This window comes from Podarcis erhardii (genome assembly GCF_964252035.2).
Source record: "Podarcis erhardii genome assembly, chromosome: 6".
In the NCBI taxonomy this organism is placed as follows: domain Eukaryota; kingdom Metazoa; phylum Chordata; class Lepidosauria; order Squamata; family Lacertidae; genus Podarcis; species Podarcis erhardii.
In genome coordinates, this window is record NC_138510.1 from 18,671,111 (window position 1) to 18,692,814 (window position 21,704).

Below are 21,704 nucleotides of genomic sequence, written 5' to 3' on the forward strand. Positions count from 1 at the left end.
CTGAACACATCATATTCAGACTGTTTTTGGGCAGTACTCCAAGAGACAGCAGGACAAGCAGCACATGAGATCGACGAGAGGGGTGTGGGAGTTTCCCTTTTGCACTCTTTGATAAGCCCCACATTGGAGAAGAGGGGATTTCCACTGGATGTCTCAGTGACTGCCGAATGTTGGCTATACTCTCTCAGCAGATCTCCCATGGAGAAAATGTTCTTGGCCCTCTAGCATATGTTCATCCCACCAGAGATCTCATTTCCAGCTATCATCCTTTCAGTGTAGGAGGTTTGCATTAGGAACGAAGGGTGCTCGGTGTCTTCACAGGATAGGACCTGTGGAAGGGCCTCCATTCTGGCACATCCAGAGATTCTTAGTCATTTTTGGAGGGCTTGCGTTTCTGAGTCTTTTTGCTCATCCGGTGATGCTTTATTGTTAGTAACCTGAGCTTTCTCAGTGGTTTGGGGATTTCACAGAGTCATAACGAACCATTTTCACTTCTTTTATTGTGTGACTCACAGTAGTGTACAAAACCATGCTGCAGCAATAAACTGCCTGAGAAAGTTTACTTAAAAGACCCACTCTGTGGCTTTTGATTGTAATGTAATCCTTCCCCTAAGGGAGAAGTGGGGAACCTGCAGCTTCTCAATGTGACTCTTATCATTTTCCACCACTGGCCTTCTTGGCTAGGACTAATGAGAGCTGGAGTCCAGCAACATTTTATGGCCACAGGCTCCCCATCCCTGCCCTGAGACACATCTGCACTGGAGATGCTCCCTGTTTCAACATGTTGTTTAGGCTGCAATCTGAACCTCTGAAAAAGCGTCCTTTTGAGGACCCCCAGTGACATGGCAGGGCGAAATGTCTTTGCCCTGTGCATCCCTTTGATGATTGCCAGGGTGCCTTCCCAGAAGGTGTTTTGGCGATCTCTGCCAGGAACACGGCAGGGCAAAGCATCTTCGCCCTGGTGCATCCTCTGCAATAGACGCAGCAGGGCCAAACATCTTTGCCCTGCCACATCCCTTTCACAAAGGTAAGGTGGCTGGTGGTGTGTGGAGAGATGGCAGGCCGAGTCAACCTGGCTGGGTTGGAGGGGTGTCGCACATGTGACATCATGCACGCACAATGCCCCTGCCGCCGCCTGTGCAATTCGGCACCTCTGGCAGATGCTCTATCACTGAGATATACCATTTCTCTTAATGGCACCACTCACTTAGAAGAGGAAGCTCCAAGGTTTGTGAAAGAATAAAAATATTTTTTTGGGGGGGGGACCCTAAGTGAGTCGGACATCCTAAAGCAGCTTAATGGGGACTGTGCATGCTTAAAGGACACAAAATATTAATATTAATTGGAGAAAATTAAGAACATTCAGGGTTGCATCCAACTAAGTCATACTCACTCATGACTAACTTAACGTCATTTGTTTCAATGGGTCTGTTCTGAGCATGGCTTGGTCCGATGCGACTGCAGTGGTACCTCCAGTTACGCACAGGATCAGTTCTGGAGCTCTGGTTGGATCCTAAGGAATTCGCAACTGGAGGTTTCTGTTCTGCGCATGCGCGTGGCACGGTAGAGCGCTTCTGCACATGCGTGTGCCGCAAAACCCGGAAAAATACTTCCGGGTTTGCCGTGTGCGTAACCCGAAGGATATGCAACCAGAGGTGTGCTTATCCAGAGGTACCACTGTATATGGGCAGAATTCGATATGGAGCTATATTGGATGTTTCCATCAGCGCAAGCGTGTCAGCTTGGCAGACAGAGCAAACCTCCCACCCATCTTGCCATGCGCTGTTGTGGATGTTCTCCTGACATCCTCCCCAAGCAAGTTTTAGGGAGCATGAGGGCACATGGAGGTAGAAGAGGGGAGAAAAGGCCTGTTGCAGAAGTAGAAGCCCTTTAAGGCAATAAACCAGCTGTTGTTGCTTTATTCTCTCCTGTAAACCTGTTCTTGTTATAAATATTATTTTGGCAAAATTATATTTACTTCCGAAAAGGTGTCCATTTGAGTGATTTAGTCGTTTCCCCAGTCTTCAGAAAGTTGGTTTATGCCAATGAATTTTGGTCAAATATTTTGTTTCCTTTTAATTAGCTGCCTTGGAAGTTTCCTTTTTTGTTGTTGTTGTTGTTTCTTTCCTCCTCTCCAACTCAGTTTCCCCATAAAATTAGATATTCTGCATTAACGATATGTAGCGCAGTTGTAAATTCAGTGGAAAGAAATAGTCAGTTTAAAGAATGTATTCATCTTGGCAGGCTTTCTATGGCTTTCTTGCTAGTGGATAGATTATCAACAGTAGGCTAGCGGCTAGTTTAAGCGTAGCAAAGAACCATACTTGTGACTCCCAGGAGATTAATCCGCCTGTCGTTTTCAGGCAGCATGCTATGAACACTCTGCATTTTCAGTAGCTTCTCCAGTGAACTCTGAAAAGCGTACCTCTCGCTTTAAAAAAATGCATTATTTTAATGTTACAGCTGCTCTAATAAAACCTTTGTTATGGCTACGCTCATAAAGACTTTGTATCTAGGAACCTATGCTGAAAACGAATGATGCAAATTGGTGGAATAAATGCAAATCGGCTTACTTTTCACAAACACATTTTGTTTGCATGGTTCTTTCTGAACTCAGTCTTTAATCTCTTGTGATAGGGAGAGTTGTGAAGACTGGCATAGTGGCAGGAAGAATAGTATAGTCTGAGTCCCATCAGGGGAAAAGGCAGGGTATGAATTAGTATAATAATAACAATGACAGTAACAATAGCAATAACTAAGTAAGTAAGTAAGTAAGTAAGTAAGTAAGTAAGTAAGTAAATAAATAAAATAACTGAGTAATATTCTAGGAAAAGCTTCTTCGGGAACTTTGCTTTTACTATTAAAATGAATATTTCTAGCTTCTCTGGTACCAGTGGTGGCCATTGTGAGGTGGAGTTTAGAAGAGGCATTTCCCAAAGATTCAGAAATAAAAGTCGATCTTGGTTAAGCCTTTCACTAGTCTTTCCAAAGCTATTTGCACACTGCCTTCTTCTAAAAATGCATCTTACTAGAACTAGAAACGATAATAGCTTTCATTTATGCATTTTAAATAGTTGGACAGTCATCTGGCTAACAGAAGATGCAAAGACCTTTGGGTCTCGTTGGGCTTCTTTCCCCCTTTGAGTTTAGAATGAGCAGGAAGTGGGAGGGATAAAAAAAAAGTCTGACATGAACTACAAAGTTATTCTGGGTTTATTCTGGTGTGATTGCCTACATAGGAATCAAGGGTTGGCTACGGCACATAGTGAAATACAAGGCTGCATTTTGCTTGCTGGTCATCCTGTTTGAGGAGTTGCAAGGGTTCTATCTCCTCCAGTAATTGCTATCGCCAAGGAATTCAAGCAGAATAAAACTTAAAAGCCCAAGGGGCACATGGTTATAGCACAGTGGGTTTTAATCTCAAGAGATCACTTCCATGAAGGTTTAAGAGGAAGTACTTTATTGAGTCCACTAAGACATTCTGATAGTTAACCCTGCCTGCTATTAATCTCCTTCTTGGTAGTGTTGGTGTTCTTAAAAAAATAGTGTTGGTGTTCTTAAAAAAATCATAATACCCAGGTTTAGTGATCCCTTCTTATCTATCTTTACTGCTACTTACATGTCTTCCTGAGAAAGGCTGAAGAGAGATATTGGTTTTGGATTTTTGTGATGTTGCAGTTAGGGTGTCAGCAATATCTTCATGAAGGGCACCCAAATTCTGCTTGGAATAAGTGACGCAAATGCCTACCCATTTAATTATTTGCATAATTTATTACAGTTGCAATATTTGGGCTCTTGTAGAAACCAAAAGAAGGAAAGAATGGTTTGCAATTGGTGAGAAAGTGGTGTCCGGGTGGATTTTTCGTAAAGCGGGCAAAATGTCTGAGAAAATGTCCAAATTTTTTGGGAGACTTTGTCCAAAAAGCTCAACAACTTTTTGAAATATGGCAACCCTAGGATAGAGCAACTGCCCTTGGCAATATGGAATTCACAGCCACAAAGTGTGGCAATGACTCACACAATCTCAGTCTAACCATACCTGTCACTGAACATGTTGCATAGGGTAAGGCTGGGATTAAAATAATAATAATAAAACCAAGCAAAGGGGGCGGGGCTGATACAGACTGAGACTGCAGCTGTAGCCATCCCTAAATCCATGCATAATCTAAATCCTGGTAGATCACTGGTTAGTGTGTAATGCTAGGGACATCTTTCTTGACCTAAAGCAGCTCGCAATACAAGAACAAGACTATATATTAATGCATTATTACAATCAACAGTCTGACACCAATTCATTTCAAAGCAAATAATAATGCTCCAAATATAAGAACTGATTTCAGTAGTGGTAACGTTGTAACATTTTTAATGTATTGCGATATACACCACAGGAGTCATTAAAACGCAATACGAATTGATAGGTTTTATCAGTCGTTGCAGTACAGAAGCCAGAGTCGGATTGCCATAAAAATTTCCAGTCCACTGCAGTCAGGTATGAATAAATAATATCACCAGCAGCCAGTTTCTCTAAAGTGCCAAGAGCAGGAAATAGCAACCAGATTTTGTTGCAGCCGGCGGTGCAGTAGTTTAAATGGAAGCTGCATGTGTCTGCTGCTTCTGAATGTCAGGAGTTGGAGGGGCGTGGGGCGGATGACAACCCCAGGAGGCTCTTCTTGCCTTCATGTTCTTGCCATTTCTTGGAAGCATCTGAGTAGCCACTGCTGGAAATAGGATATTGAATGAGATGACCTTCGGTCTGATCCAATAGGGTTCTCGTTCTCTTCTTAGTACACACCTCCCTGATTAATTTCCAGTCCTTCACCAACTAATGTTGACAAACGCTCTCTTCACTTCTAGATGTGGGCTAGATGGTCCATTTACAAACTGGAGAGACTCTGCTTCCATAAGCCAAATTCAATGCCAGATTCAGGAGCTTTGTGGCACCCTACCTCCATGTTAAGAATTTCTCCTACTCCGTCAAGCCTCAGGATCATTGAGAGCTGCTACTAGTAATAATATCCAGAAATGCAGCCTTCATGATGGCTGCCGTTCCCTGTTAGATTTTGCTACTACTGACTTTAGCAGCATCAGATGGGTATTGCCAGGGCTTTGGGCATGCTATGAGAATGCAAAATGTGCAACATTCGATATGGAAACTACTTTCCTGAGAATCTAAATCTTTATCTGTTTGTTTTTAAAGCACATTTCTAATCTTTAAGGGTAAGGATGTGTTTTAAAGTATGTGGACAATGCCTGATGAAATCTCAGAAGCCAGAAGGGTACCCATAAGGGTAGCCAGGGATAGGAATGTAAAGATCGGTCCATTTTGGCTATCTCATTTTCTCATTTTTCCAATCTTAAATTCAGGTTTCTACTGGCATTTTTATTGCAAGTTTCTCCTAATAATACATTATTTTCTTCAGTTTTGACTAATCTACTCATTTTGTAAGCGCTTTCTCATAACATATTCATTGCTATACACATTTCCCTGTTATATATTCGTTTTTGTAAACGTTGATTGGAGAACTGCATCGCAAAATGTAGATAAGTGTGACTTCTGAAAGTTGGTTGAGTTTTGGTTCTCATGTTGCTTTGGAAACAACAGGCTCAATAAATTCAACCTTAAATGTGAATTGAATTGCATTTTTCCTCCACCCCTGCTTGGGACATATAGCTCTTTCCCTGCTTCTGTGAGAAGAATACAAAAGAGGAGAGATTGTGTAAATTTGTATAAATGTGCACAGGCTGCATAAATGTTGTTGCTGCATAAATACAGGCTGCATAAATACTTGTTGCTTCAGTTACACCAAGCCCTGGGCACTGCCATCACACTGAGCATGTGAACTTCCCTATGGCATTTCCTTGACACTGAGTCAAAAATATTGCTGGTGAACTTGCTCTTGAAGCAGCCTAGCAGGTTGACTGGCTTATGTGTCCTCGCTTTCCTGGTTCTCCCCACGTTAAGCCAAATTATTTTGCTTCCCTATTTTGGCCCCTTTCTCTTGCAATTCTGAGGCTCAGGAAACAAAACTCAGCAGAGATCCCGATAACCGCAGTTCCCTTTTTTGTTTCCCTTCCACTGCTGGCCATAATGTAATTTTTGGCACGGACGACCCGTAACATCTTGATTTGCAGGCGGTCAAATAAAATACAGAAAGAAACCCCCCCTCACGCCCCCAGTGCCATTAGCAGAGTTGACATGCTGTTTCAAGGCAAAAGTGAGTGTTTCGCCTAGCATTTGCTTTCCTGCATTATGTCAGTGGCTGTTGCTATTGAAAGTAAACACCCCAACGGGATAAGTCAACAGTGTTATGTTTATACAGAGCTCATAAACTACAGTAGCTGTTGGTCTGCTTTATGGAGTGCCAGCCCCTGAGGGGAAGAGAAGGAGCAGTGTGAAATTACTGCCTGCATTTCACCTATCCTGAGCTTTAGAAACGGTGAATTTACTGGGGATTAATTTAATAGAGCATACAAAAGAAAACAAGCTTGGTCCGAATGATACCAAGGTATCTGTTTGTGTTACTCCCTTCCGTACACGAGAACACCAAGGAGGCTAACGACAGACTCTCATTCCTTTTCATATCTTTCCGTCCGTCCAAATTTGGAATCTAAAAATACAGTTTAAAATAGAAGCTACAGGGTGGGTGGCCCTCATTTTTATTCCAAACAAGACACATAAAACCAAATTTAAATACACATCAACAACCAGAAGGCAATTTCCACAACACATTGTCAACAGATAAGTTTTAACAAACACATAACACACACATACCCGCTCCAACAACCGCAGTTAGACACTCCCTGTGATAGCAGATTAAGACATAATGCTTACAGGTAACAGTGGCAACAAAATGGACAAGTTCCTCCTGCATTCATGGAGCTTCCAACTACTTTGGGCTGGTACCCATGGTAGTTTAAAGTGGATGTGATGCATCTGATGGGTAAATGTTCTTTGCGACATCCACACATTGTCCTAATCCAAGTGGCAGCCCGCATTTCCTCTCATTTAACTAATATTTTCCTTCCAGTAGCACCTTAGAGACCAACTAAGTTTGCTATTGGTTTGAGCTTTCGTGTGCATACACACTTCTTCAGATACCAATAACAAACTTAGTTGTTCTCTAAGGTGCTACTGGAAGGAATTTTTAAAAATTTTGTTTTGACTACGGCAGACCAACACGGCTACCTACCTGTAACTAATATTTTCCTGATCCACTGATACTGGAGTAAGGGAGGGGGTGGAATCATAAAATCTCAAATTACCGGAATGGATGTTCTGTTGTGTGACTCGACTTTCTTTTTAAACAGGTAAACAGATGCCTGTGCACACGCCCACAATAGAGCTCATGTTTCTGTAACTCAGAAGGTAGAGAACTAGTAGGGTTGCCATACGTCTGGGATTTGTCGGTCGAAAATAATGTCCAGGCGGAATTTCCAAAATTCAGTAAAAATGCGGATCCGTGGAAACCCCAGCATATGGCAACCCAAGTCGGAAGTGTTTGTTTTTTGCCAATTTCCCTCAACAATAGCTCAAAAACTTCATTAAAAAAAGAGATTTTGAGAAAGAAAAAATTCATCAACTTTACTTAAATAAACCTCAACAACTTTTTGAAATTTGGCAACCCTAGAACTAGTAACTGAGGGGAAGGAACATAGCACAAATACATCCCATTGAGAATTGTCCACCAGTGTGGATGGGAAGCACTGAGATAGAGTTCAATTGAAAGTGCTTATGTGTGGACAAATGAGCAGAAAAGCACACATGGAAAAATCAGATTTTTGCGACCCACGTGCACACTAACACTCTGGTGTGTACACAGCCTCAGGATTTGTGGCCTTCAGGAACTAAAGGATTTTGTTCACAATCTGTTGCACTTTCCCACACAAGGTTTTTAAGCAGAATTTCCAGACAGGAATTCCTAACACTGGAAAGGGAGTGGAAGTGTGTTCCCTTCTTATGGGTAAGGACACATGTGACTCATGAAGTAGCTCTCTTTGTGTTGGCAGTGCAAAAAGAGTAGAAATAAATTGGTTGCACAAAATGTGGTTAGGTATTACAGCTCATCACCTTTCATTATATTTTTTTATTTGCTTGTTTTACACACTGTAAACATTTATAGCTGGTTTTATGCTTTCGTTTGTAGATTATACATTGTTTGCAGTATTGCAAGGCTGAGATTTGTTCCCTTGTTTGACAATGAATGATGGGCCCAAGCAAATAAATGAGACTGGCTGACTAATTGGCTTTAGGGGAGAGTGCAGAAACCCAGCCCTTGGTATTCTGTATTCTCATTTTGTATTTTTCTGTTGTGATCTGCCCTGGGATCTTTGGATAAAGGACAGCATTCACATTTAATTTAATAATGATGATGATAATAATACAAGAAGTGAGAACAGCACCTTAGACCAGGCATAGGCAAACTCGGCCCTCCAGATGTTTTGGGACTACAACTCCTATCATCCCTATCTAACAGGACCAGTGGTCAGGGATGATGGGAGTTGTAGTCTCAAAACTTCTGGAGGGCCGAGTTTCCCTATGCCTTCCTTGGACTAAGGCAGTTTAGAAATGCCCACAATGTTGTTTGTCCCTTTTTTACTAGATATTTAGAAAAACAAATGTGTTTCTGTTTTGAAGATTTTAGAGAAGTTGAATAAATCATTTGCCTTGGTTGGACCTCTTAAGTATATCTTATATTTGCAAAGAGGCTGTGACTCAGTGGTAGAGATGTACTTTGCCTAGAAAAGATCCCAGGTCCAGTCTCTTACATCTCATGCTCAAAGAGGTTTCAGGTAGAACCATCTCTAATTTAATCCATCAGGGATGTTGCTGGTCAATATTGGGCCAGTCAACCAATAGTCTGACTTGGTCAGTGGAGGCAGTCTCACATTAGGCTGTAATATCGAAGAAGTAATAATACTTACTTCATGGTAAACAATGATATGTTGTGCCATAAGGCATATTCACTTGGTCACCTGCTTTGTGTTGTAGCTCGCAGGCTCCACACATATTTTACTTTATTAAGCATATGTTTATATGCTGCTATTGATCATATTTTTGTATGTTGCTGTTCTTGGAATGATCTATTCAGCATACTTTTGGAATATATGTATTTCCCATACAGTGGTACCTCGGGTTACAGACGCTTCAGGTTACAGACGCTTCAGGTTACAGACTCCGCTAACCCAGAAATAGTGCTTCAGGTTAAGAACTTTGCTTCAGGATGAGAACAGAAATCGTGCTCCGGCGGCGCGGCAGCAGCTGGAGGCCCCATTAGCTAAAGTGGTGCTTCAGGTAAATTACAGTTTCAGGTTAAGAATGGGCCTCCGGAACTAATTAAGTTGTTAACCCGAGGTACCACTGTAATGCCATTCTTCATAAGACACTAAAATACTTAACATTAATAAAACTATAATGCAAAAATCATAATAATACAAAGGAATACCTGAATAAGGGTGCAGTCCTTTGTGTGTCTACTAAGAAGCAAGTCTCAGTGAGTTCAATGGAAGCTTACTCTCAGATAAGTGTGTGTTGGATTGCAGCCTAAAATATTCAAACTTTTGGTTGTGGTCCTCCATTTTGGAACTCTCTCTGCATAAGGTGGCCCACAACTGCTCATGCTGCTATCTTTGCGGCATAAAAGGAACTCTTTAGAACCCCAGGCAGATTTTTGTTTGAGTACCTGGGTGTCAAGCCATTTAGGGCTTTACAGATAAATGTAAAGGCACCCCTGACCATTAGGTCCAGTCATGGCCAACTCTGGGGTTGCTTCGCTCATCTCGCTTTATTGGCCGAGGGAGCCGGTGTACAGCTTCCGGGTCATGTGGCCTGCATGACTAAGCCGCTTCTGGCAAACCAGAGCAGCGCATGTAAAAGCCGTTTACATTCCCGCTGGAGCAGTACCTATTTATCTACTTGCACTTTGACGTGCTTTCGAACTGCTAGGTTGGCAGGAGCAGGGACCAAACAATGGGAGCTCACCCCATCACGGGGATTCGCACCGCCAACTATCTGATCGGCAAGTCCTAGGCTCTGTGGTTTAACCCACAGTGCCACCTGCATCCCTTTACAGATAAATACCAGCACCTTAAATTAAGCTTGGTAGCAGAGAGCTGTGGAGCTCTTTCAGAACTGGGGTGATTCATTATTAACTAACTGTCTTCAAGGGCAGTTCCACATGCAGTTCTCAAATGTAATCCTTTCCGAAAGTACCGTTTGACTTCTGAAACGTTCAAAAACCAAGGCGCAGCTTCCGATTGGCTGCAGGAGCTTCCTGCACTCAAGCGGAAACAGTGTTGGATGTTCAGCTTCCGAAAAACGTTCAAAAACCGGAACACCAGTTTTCAGTGTTCGGGAGCCGATTTATTCGCCGACTAAGCCATTCGAGAACCAAGGTACCACTGTATAATGTATTGCAGTATTCTGGATGGGAAGTCACTACTGTGGTCCTCATCCAAGAGACATTGTAACTGACATACTAGCTCAAGGTGAAGATACTTGGCTTTCTAGGGACAAAGCTGAATCCAGGAATGTTCCCAGGTGCAAAGCTGATGCTTCAGGGGAGCGTAACTCTATCCAAAATAGGTTGAACACCATCTCCTTGAATGGAAGGAATTCTGGATAAACTGTAAACTGGAATCTGGGAACTATTCTATTAGCTAAACTGAAGGCTTTGTAGCAGAATGTATATATTCAAAGCACATTTGTCAAGCTACATTGAAACTCCCTTTGGAAATGTCCACTCTCAGGACCAATGCAGCTGAAATGCTCTCAAAGACAACCTTTAAGCTTGTTTTCTTTTGAATGCTGTAGTTGGGTTTATTTATTTATTGCTAGATATCATTTACTCTTGAGTTTTCAGAACCATAAATCTCCTGTTAGTGGTAAATCCAATTATGAACTCATCAGGAACTTGACTGTTTACAAAGAGTGATTAATCATATAAGCCATGTGGAAGAAATAAGCAACTTCTGTGAAAGTAATCTCAATGTATGCTCTTAACTGGCAGCCTTGTGAGCCAGCTGGGTGAATAATAAACTGTGAGCTCCTCGATTTTTAATTTATTTTATTTAAAAAAAAAACACCTAAAATTGCATGAATGATTAATTGTGATAAGTGCAGAATTCTGCTTTGAAAAGTACTATTAGAAATAATTTTTTAATGATCCAGTGAATGGCTCTTAGAAATCCACAGCCCGCTGAGAATTAATAGACTTACTGCTAGTTTTCTGCAAGTCAGTATACAGGGGAGCAGAGCTCCATAATTTATTTATTTTTAGATCAGAAGCAATGACATAATTGGCCAGATCTTCAGGGTAACTGATGGACGCATAGTCTCTGGCAAGTGACAGAGGCAATAACAAGGTGTTCAAGTTTCTTTGTGACAGTTTAGCACAGAGGAAGTTGGAGAATGAGAAAAATAATTGAGCAGAGGCTGCATACTTCTTTCCTTTCCTTTGATAGAGTTTCTACTTCATGCTAGCCATTTGTTATGCTTTGTATTGCTGCTGTTTGTTCTCTAATCTATAGAGGGAATGGATATTTTATATTGAAATTTTATGTTGTGAATCTCCCTGTGATCTACGGACAAAGGACAGTCAGTATACATCATCACCGTCATAATAGCTGCCTGTATTTTTGGTCTCTCCTTGGGGCTGCCATGATGAACCTCCACTCTTCAAAGTTCACCTCTACATTATTGTTGGTAGAATTTTATCTCTTAAGGTCTAATCTTTGGAAGGCTTCTTCGTGTTCAAGCTTATCGCATTGCAGCAAGATTGTTTCAGCAGACACAGATGAGTAGGGTAGCTCAGTGGTTGTACAGGTGCCTTGCATGAGGAAGGCTTGATCCCTGGTTTTCCCTCTTAAAAATATCTCAGGCAGCTGGTTTGGAGGACCTCTGAAAGGTGGTGCCGTTCAGAGGAGACAGCCATGGTCTAGACCAGGAGTAGGGAACCTGTGCCCTTCAAGATGTTGTTGAACTCCAAATCCCATCAGCCCTATCCAGAATGGTCAGGAATGATGGGACTTCTTCTCCAGCAATGTTCAGAGGGCCACCAGTTCCCCTCTCCATCTGTAGATGGGCCAGTTGTATCAGCTTTCAAACAGAATATGCACCATTTTCACATTAATGTGTGGGGTCAACCCTCAAAATGTATAGCCTATTGTAGTTTTTTCATTAGCCACTGAAAGTAGCTTGAAACCCATCAACTCCACCGCTCTGCATACAGCCTAGTCTTCATTTCCTGCCTATGGTTTGGCATGCTTGCTGCTTCTTCTTTTTTTAAAAAAAGCTCTTTATGAAAAGGTAGGTCACATGACTTGTTAACCACAAAGGCAAGCCGCATTTTTTACACACCACTATGAATCTGTGAAATGTGGACTGAGTGTTGGTGTGCACAGTGGGAAGACTCCTCATGGCAAAAGTAGCCAGATGTGTTGGACTCCATCTCCCATGAGTCCCAGCCAACACATGGCCAGTGGTCAGGGATGATGGGAGCGGAACCCATAACAGCTGGATGGCATCATGTTGGCTACTGGAGAGATCATTGTTTAATACAAGCAGGAGGAAATAAAAGATCCACCCACAAGCTGAGAGACTGTGTGAATTGGCTGTCAGGTAAAGGTTAATCACCCTTCAGAATAAATCTTTTCTCTCCACCCGCCACCTCTGCCCACCCCCAAAAGCACAAGTAGTTAGGATGAAGAGATGTTACACTGCAGAACAAAACCCTCCAGAGGCCTTCAGTGTAGGATGGGACAGATGTGGAGGAGTTTGAATTCAGGTCCTGAACTCCTGGGTCACTTAGTTACCCTAGAGATGCATCTGGACCAGTAAAAGACGGGAGTACTTGATCCTTTCCAGCTGTTGCAGTTGTGGGGGGAGATTTCTCAGATGGCAGCTCTCTTGCATTATTCTGCTTCTGGTGACAAGGGAGCTCGGTTATGTGGACGGATGCTGTGTGCTTCTGCTGAGTCTTGTGCATTGATTTAACACATTCTTATGAAACTGTGGTTCCCTGTGCTGAGCTTGGTGTCCCCAAGAAAGCAGGGCAGTTGCTAAGGGAACGGTATGTGCCTCCCCACCACCCCTCCAACTCTATACTGAATCGGGAGGTAGAATGAGGAGAAGGTTGGAGGTCTTATTGTGTTTTTTTGTGGTGTGTATTTTTGTGTTCTGGTATTGTAAATGGCCCTGTGATCTTTGCATGAAGGAAGGCACAGAAAATAATAATAATAATAATAATAATAATAATAATAATAATAATAATAATAATTTGCAATTCTTAATTACTGAGGGGTGAGAATAGGACGGGAATTTAATTTTGAAGGTCATGGTTCTCATGGGTATACCTAATCATTTGGATTGTTGTGCGCAGACATGTTTTGCTTCCAAAATGATTGGCATGGCACCACCATGGTTCCAGTATTAGAGGGAATGGTGCATATGCACACACACACACACACACACACACACACACGTATGTGTACATAAGCTGGAGGGCAAAGTAATGAGCAATGGACACTTTCCTGCTGCCTAGATGGCTCCAAGGCCTTCATATTTCAGCTTGGAACGAGTTACGCTTCAGTTCTTTTTAAAGGAATTCAGGGCTATCCACTGGAATCCAATCTGCAGGTGGTATATTGAAAGTTCCAGGGTTGTAAAGTACTTGCACTTGAATATTTGGCCATTGACTTGGAAATAGACATGGGCTGACTCCAGCTCATTCAGCTGAGTTCTCCTTTGTCAGGGACAAGGAGTAAGGCCAGTGCAGCTGAGGCACTGGAGCCAGCTCCTGATTATTTCCATATAAAAATGCTTTGAGTATAAATTTATTTTTCCTCCTCTCTTTTTTCTTGTCAGCCCTAAATTTAGACTCATGGAGAAGTTCCTTTGGCAGGGAGGGGATGGCAACCGTGACAAAATAGACCTTGTTGGTAGTTTTGAAAGTTCCTAGCAAAAAAGAAAGAAAAGAAAGATCTGGTTTCATTCATGTCTCTGTTTTGTCCACAGCCCAACGCTCTGCTCATGAACTTCCGATGGTCGAGACTCAAGATGTTGACAGTTGCTTAGTATATGGTGGACAACAGATAATCCTGACGGGCCAGAATTTTACTGCAGAATCTAAGGTTATATTCACAGAGAAGACACCAGGTATGCTGTTCGTTGTATTATTTTTCTAATTAGGCTGATCAAGGCGAACCATGTCTTATAGGACTGGGTCCTACAAACGGTCATTCAAACAGGGCCAGCATAACCAGAAATGAATTACTTTATTGGAACACAGCAACGCTTTGATTTCTGACCTGAATCATACCTGACCTCAAAAAACAAAACAAAAATCCTTAGCGTGGACTCATTGTTTTCCCTAGCCAAACATCACACAGGTTCAAACAATGGTGATGACTAATAAGAACACAGCACATTTCATTCACATGCAATTATAAAGCAGTTAAGGCTGACCCTTAAAGCTCTGACTCATTTTGGAGCTAGTTAGTAATAGCTGCCACCCGCTTTGCAATCTCTCAGGGACCGGCTTCCCCTTCAGAGACGTGCCACAAGCACCTCATGCAATTGGCGCTTTTAACCTTCTTTTGTCATTATTGTTTAAAGCAGCAGCCAGCCATCCCTGGTTGGCTACATTGTAAGCTGGTTCTGAAACTTGCAAGAAAAAGCCTCCAGGGCTGCACAGGAGCAGCTGTTTGGTGGTGGTGGTAGGAGTTGAAAGCCTCATTGTGCCTGTGTTGGCCAGTGTGCATGCACAGAAATGCACACATAATGGAGGCTGTTGGCTTTCTTGCCTGAATTAGGGTTTGCTTAAGGTGGCTTTGCAAAGGTCCACAAAGTCTGTTAGCCCACAGTAAAGTAGCCTGCCTGCCCATGCATACTCATCTTAGCCATTTGTGGAATACTGAGGGTCAGGGAGGGAGAAATGAGGAAGAAACAGCTCTCATCTGCTTCCCTCTGCTTGGTGCCTTGGAGTTGATTTTTACTCACCACAAGTGACGAGCAGTTTGCAAACATGAATTAATTGAGCTACAAGGCGGAGCTAAGCCTAAGCCTTGCCGCTCAATATGCTGCAATGCCCTGGTCCTTTATGGAACACCACACTATTAAAGCATTACAGAAAGTTCAGTTCGGTTCAGTTTATTGTGTTTTAGCAAACAGTCATTGTTGTTGTTTAGTCGTTTAGTTGTGTCTGACTCTTTGTGACCCCATGGACCAGAGCACGCCAGGCACTCCTGTCTTCCACTGCCTCCCGCAGTTTGGTCAAACTCATGCTGGTAGCTTCGACAACACTGTCCAACCATCTCGTCCTCTGTCGTCCCCTTCTCCTTGTGCCCTCAATCTTTCCCAGCATCAGGGTCTTTTCCAGAGAGTCTTCTCTTCTCACGAGGTGGCCAAAGTATTGGAGCCTCAGCTTCAGGATTTGTCCTTCCAGTGAGCACTCAGGGCTGATTTCCTTCAGAATGGCTAGGTTTGATCTTCTTGCAGTCCACGGGACTCTCAAGAGTCTCCTCCAGCACCATAATTCAAAAGCATCAATTCTTCGGTGATCAGCCCTCTTTACAGTCCAGCTCTCACTTCCATACATCACTACTGGGGAAAACAACCATTACACACATAAAAATAATAACAACCACAATACTGCTACTAATTGTGGTTTACATTTCTACTCCCTGACCTTTAGAGAATAAATCATTTCCTATACCCCCTTTAAGTTTTGTTACATGAATTTGTAGAGCCTTAGCAAGAAAATAGGATGTTCTAAAGGATATATACGTCTCTGCATCAGACAACAGAAAGCAGGGCTTTGCAGGAGATGGCCTTCCCTTCTGCGATCTTAACAGTGGGTGGATGTAGTTGTTTCTAAGATAAAGAGGGCATTCAAGGAGTACATGAGTTGCGACTTCTATTGACATAGAGTTGCAGCCACGAACTCTGTCCTCCTTAGAATCTCCTTTATGTCAGCCCGTCCAATCTTCTCATGGAAGGATGTTTAGTCTTGCCGGCGTATAGGCTACCCTCCTTTTAACATCTACCAGATAGCTTGGCAGGGATTAATACAGTGGTACCTTGGGTTACATACACTTCAGGTTACATACACTTCAGGTTACAGACTCCGCTAACCCAGAAATAGTACCTCGGGTTAAGACCTTTGCTTCAGGATGAGAACAGAAATCGTGCTCCAGCGGCGCAGCAGCAGCAGGAGGCCCCATTAGCTAAAGTGGTGCTTTAGGTCAGTGTTTCCCAACCTTGGGCCTCCAGCTGTTTTTGAACTACAATTCCCATCATCCCTGACCACTGGTCTTGCTAGCTAGGGATGATGGGAGTTGTAGTCCAAAAACAGCTGGAGGCCCAAGGTTGGGAAACACTGCTTTAGGTTAAGAACAGTTTCAGGTTAACAACAGACCTCCGGAACGAATTCAGTACTTAACCCAAGGTACCACTGTACAATGAAATGAAGGAAGCATACAATTTATTAGATTGACAAGTCTTGATCTCAGCAGTCCATGATTGCCTCTTGGTAGCTCTCAGCCTTTGGAGTGTTAGTTCTTTAAAAAGGTAAAGGTAGTGTTACCCCTGCCCGTACGGGCCAGTCGTGTCCGACTCTAGGGTTGTGCACCCATCTCACTTAAGAGGCCGGGGGCCAGCGCTGTCCGGAGACACTTCCGGGTCACGTGGCCAGCGTGATGAAGCTGCTCTGGCGAGCCAGCACCAGCGCAGCACACGGAAACGCCGTTTACCTTCCCGCTATAACGCGGTACCTATTTATCTACTTGCACTTAGGGGTGCTTTCGAACTGCTAGGTGGGCAGGAGCTGGGACCGAAGGATGGGAGCTCACCCCACCGCGGGGATTTGAACCGTTGACCATGCGATTGGCAAGTCCTAGGCACTGAGGTTTTACCCACAGAGCCACCCGCGTTATAGCGGGTGTTAGTTTTTTAGCTCTCTCAAAATCCTGCATCACAGAAACAGAAAGATGTGCTGCTGCTGCTGCTGCTGCTGAAGCAATATACTACAGGCATCAACCATTTCACACGGGGGGTTCCATGCCTAGCCCCCATGTGCATCAGCAGAACATGTTCCACTCCATTCCACCTCCATTCCTCCCTCTTCCAGGTCCAAAAGGACCTGCACGTCAGCATCCACACATCAATTGGATTCACCCATAATGATCACCTCCTGTACTCAACACCAGTTTTTGGAGAGCAGCAGCAGGATATGGCAGTTGCCTTCAAGCCCTTCTTGTATGCTTCCTGAAGGCTTCTGACTAATGATCTAGCAGGGCTCTTCTTATGCTCTTAGGGATGCCTTCTCAAGTGATGTGTCCTTCACATCATCCAGAGTAACCATCCTTAAGAAGCAGCCAGTCCTTTAGGCACTTCTGTATCTTTGTGTTCAGAAAAGAATGTGTCATGACCTACCCACCACCCTTCTCCTTCACCAGACTAGATGCATAATATGAGGTGTGTCTTGTTTGCAAACCCCGGCAGCAGAAGGATGTCCTTTATACTTGGAAGCACCATTTTCAAAAGTCTTACAATTGGAGCTTCTGCACAGGTGGAGCACTTAATGCTAGTTCATTCAAATATAGGCAGATTTAGAGCTGTCCATGGCAACTTTTCTTAACAGCACAGTTTGACTTAGCTTGCATGTTTCCTACCAGAATGCTGATGAGCAGCTCTGAGGGCAAGCAAAGCCACAATAAACCCACTGTGAGTGGATTGTGCATCCTCCTTCTGTCACTGCTAATTTCCTCTTTCACATGGCTGAGGCTAAGAAAAGGCCCACATTTTTTATGAAAGACAGAAGAAAGTATGCCAGCACTTGGAGGGGAAAGCATGCTTGCTTATCTCTCCATTTCACTCTGATGACTCATGGGGACATGTACACCCTAGCTGTACTTTCACTCATCACAAGACCAGACCAGCCATGCTGCTTAGTCAACACTAAGAAAAAACAAAAAACAAACAAACTGTGATTATGATGTGGGCAGTGGTCTTATATACTGCAAAATCCTCTGGGGGACGCTGCATATTTTTGAACGAAGTACATTGCATGCCTTGCAGCCTCCCTCCCCAAGTGTCAGGCCACTATTACCAGAGCTAGGCTGCACAATTTACCCTTGATTGTGAATTCAAGTTATAGCCCCTTATAGGATTGTATGTTAATTTATGTGGGAGGAAGTAAAGAGGTGAATGTGGGAATACTGCAGCTGTGAGGATCAATGCTTGCTGCTTCCCTCTGGTGACCCAGAATATTATTGAGAATAAACAGGGCTGGCATTAGTACTCAGCATTGCCAGGCATCTGGGCAGGGCCCCAGCAGCCCAGCAAGAGCTGTGGTGGCATCTGGATCTTGGAACTCCTCATGCTCATTATTCAGAGTGACCTCATTGCTCTAGGGAAGTGGCAGCCCACAAAGACCTAGAATGGTGTTGCATCAGAGGCATGATGGGCAGTGCCAGATTTACGTATAAGCTAAACAAGCTATAGCTTAGGGCCTCACTCTCTAGGGGGCCCCCAAAAAATTAAAGGAAAACAACCTGGATGCACATTTCCAAAATAAAAAACAAATAAAATAAAACCTACATAAAGCAACAGTGTAGGCTCCTATTTGTTATGTGGAAATGGCTTTAGATACCTATTAGGTCCATAAATTAACATATATATTCAACACACACAAAAACAGTCAAAATTTGTTGTTGACAAAGGACAGCTGGACATATAAAGGGCCTCATTACCTTCAGTAGCTTAGGGCCTCATCAAACCTAAATCTGGCCCTGATGATGGGCAGTCACAATGGTAGGCAGTTTGCAGCTACAGAAGTATCTCAGTTTTTGAACATCTCCGTTGACGAACATTTTGGTTTTCGAACGCCGTAAACCTGGAAGTAAATGCTTCAGTTTTCAAACATGCCTCGAAAGTCAAACATGCCACGTGGCTTCTGCTGAGTGCAAGATCCCGAGGCCTAGCTGTCAGCTATTGAGTTTTCGGTTTTCGAAGGTTTCAGAACTCGAACGGTCTTCCGGAACAGATTATGTTCAAAAACAGAGGTACCACTGTGCTTGGCACATCTCACAGCACTGATCCTCTGTTGCAAGCAGGTTAGCCAACCAAAAGGCCCACCAGTGTAGACACAGGAGAGAACACTGTGCTGGCATGGGTCTCAAACCTGGAGCTAGCCTTGAGAACTGAGTCTTCTCCTATCTGCACAGTTCTATCCTGGGTTTTGTTTCTTGGACTCACAGGAAAGTGACAGAGCATTGCCAACAGGCTTCTGTGTAAGTGGATAGCTTAGTTACAGAAAAGTCATATGGGTAGTGAAAATCTCAAATGAATTCAATCTTCATTCCACACCACATTGATGTTGAGAGTTGATGCAGTGCCCCTAGCTAAGAGGGTGAGCTTTGCAAGTCCATAGTCAGAATCTCAGCTCAGCCTTAAATTTACTGGGTGACCACAGGCAGTCCATTATCTTTCAATATCAACCCTCTTCCTTGTCCTCTGTAATGGGGGATAATGTCTGTCTGTCTTATAGGTTGTGGAGTGGGTGCATGTGCAGTGTTTTGAACATGGGATGGAGAGTTTTTCCTCATCTCCTTGCCTCTCCCTCTCTACACCCTATGCTCGAATCATTGCTTCAAGCAAAGCTTAAGGCCTGGCCAAGACTGAACTTCCAAACTCAGCCCCTGTTCCCTCATACCAGACACAGCCCCCAAGCCATGAAAAAGGAGGGGGCAACAAGCAGTGAATGCCGTTGATGGTGCAGATATGTGTCCATAAGTCTTCAATATATGGAACCTCTGGCAGTTTCTCCTAGGTCACTTCTAAATTTATCAGAAAAGTATAATTTCTAAGTTCTGAGTGCCTACTGGAGCAGAGAGAGGGAGAAAAAGTTAGGTTATCCTTCCACATCATAGGGACCTCAAACCTGAAAGTGCAGTAGGTTCTCAGTTTGCCATATATCAATCTTGTGCCTTGAAAATAACTGACCCTTGCTGTGTTGACTTGACCACACTACATATTAATGAGATCAGCAAGCAGCTTATAAAAAGACACAGTCATTCTAAGCCTGGCACAGGAAATGATGGAAGGAAGTGAACTCTGGGGGACTGGGAGTTTGCAAGCTTGAGAGCTAGCAGCCACTGAATAAAGCAATTGTTTTCAGGAGACCTGTGTGTGCACTGCACATGTAGCATGTTTATTTATGCCCATCTGCAAATGATGCATAGTGTGTTGAGTTGCACATTGCGTTCTTAAACAAATGTTGCAATGATTTAGCTGCTTACCCACTCCTCCAGGTGGGTGGGTGGGAGTAACAATTGCTTCTGGGGAAGTGTAACCCTTTTGGCCATGTCTGGATTCCTAAGCTACTGCATCAGCTCTCAAATACCGTGTGCTGTGGAGTCATTTGGCATTTTCGCTAACCGGTGATACTTTAGTTAACTACTGTGTCTATTTATATAGAAGCCAGTTTCCATTGTTCAGTCACACTCCTGCTTGAGCAAGAAAGAAAACCCAGGATAGGCCTGTATAATAAATAGGATAGCTCTGAATGACTGGGGATAAGTATGGCTTTCACACCAACGACACCCCTGGTGCACTCAAATATGTGAATGCTGGCCATTCACTTTTCTATGGAAGAGTAGAGAGCTGCATTTAAAGAGACTGCCCTCTATGCCTGTCCTCTTTCCATGTGAACAAGCTGCATGACCCTCAGTGTGGTGCAAGGTTCTGTTCTGAATGCACACACACACACACACACACACACACACACAGAGAGAGATGTGCAGGAACAGTACCTGCCACAATGAGTGGCCTGGCAAGCTGCAATGTAGTCATAGAATCATAGAATTGCAGAGTTGGAAGGAATTCAGAAAGTAAAGAACTGTGGATTCTTCATTTGTCTGCTATAGCCAGTATGGTGTAGTGGTTAAGAGTGGTAGTCTCGTGGATGTGAGGGCGATCTGGCTGCGACATCTGTCACCCCATTGATCGCCAGGGTTGATTCGGCTGATCTGGCTGGCTAGGCGGGTGTCCCCTTCCTCCCTCACCTCTCCATGTGCATCCCTCCCGAAGCTGCACACTCGGTGGAAGAGGACGACCATCCCAGATAGAAGGAGTGTACCGTTCTTCGGTCAAGGGTATACGATAGCTGCGCTCCCCTGCTAGAACCTCCAAACAAGCTCAAGAGTGGTAGTCTCGTAATTTGGTTAACCGGGTTCGCGTCTCCGCTCCTCCACATGCAGCTGCTGGGTGACCTTGGGCTAGTCACACTTCTTTGAAGTCTCTCAGCCCCACTCACCTCACAGAGTGTTTGTTGTGGGGGAGGAAGGGAAAGGAGAATGTTAGCCGCTTTGAGACTCCTTCAGGTAGTGATAAAGCGGGATATTAAATCCAAACTCTTCTTCTTCTATATATAAACAATATTCACTTAGTCCAGTCCAATATAATAACACCCAACAAAGCCACTTTCTGTGAACAAACTTTATCTTCAAACCTCAGTTCCAAATATCATAATTTCTTTTTCATGCAGGGCTCTTCTTAGGTTCTTACAACAGCTTTCCTTAACTAATATTTTCATATCTGCCCTATTCTTTTGACACTTTAGTTTGTTTTGACTTTGTATTTGTAAACTGTTGCAACCCGCTTTGAGATCTCATTGTGGAGGGTGGGAAAGGGTGGGTAATTATTTCAA

The 21,704-nt window shown here is 43.4% G+C and overlaps 1 protein-coding gene across 7 annotated transcripts in view; it reads left to right on the plus strand.

The window, feature by feature from the left end:
• The window catches only part of NFATC2 (nuclear factor of activated T cells 2), a gene marked incomplete at its 3' end in the record, with an annotated part of 136,648 nt that overhangs the window by 51,715 nt on the left and 63,229 nt on the right, over nucleotides 1-21,704 (plus strand). For all 7 annotated transcript variants that reach the window (XM_081867606.1, XM_081867607.1, XM_081867609.1 and 4 more), the window contains exon 6: nucleotides 14,012-14,152. In XM_081867606.1, coding sequence (XP_081723732.1) covers nucleotides 14,012-14,152 — 141 coding nt within the window. The remainder of the gene's footprint in view (nucleotides 1-14,011; nucleotides 14,153-21,704) is intronic.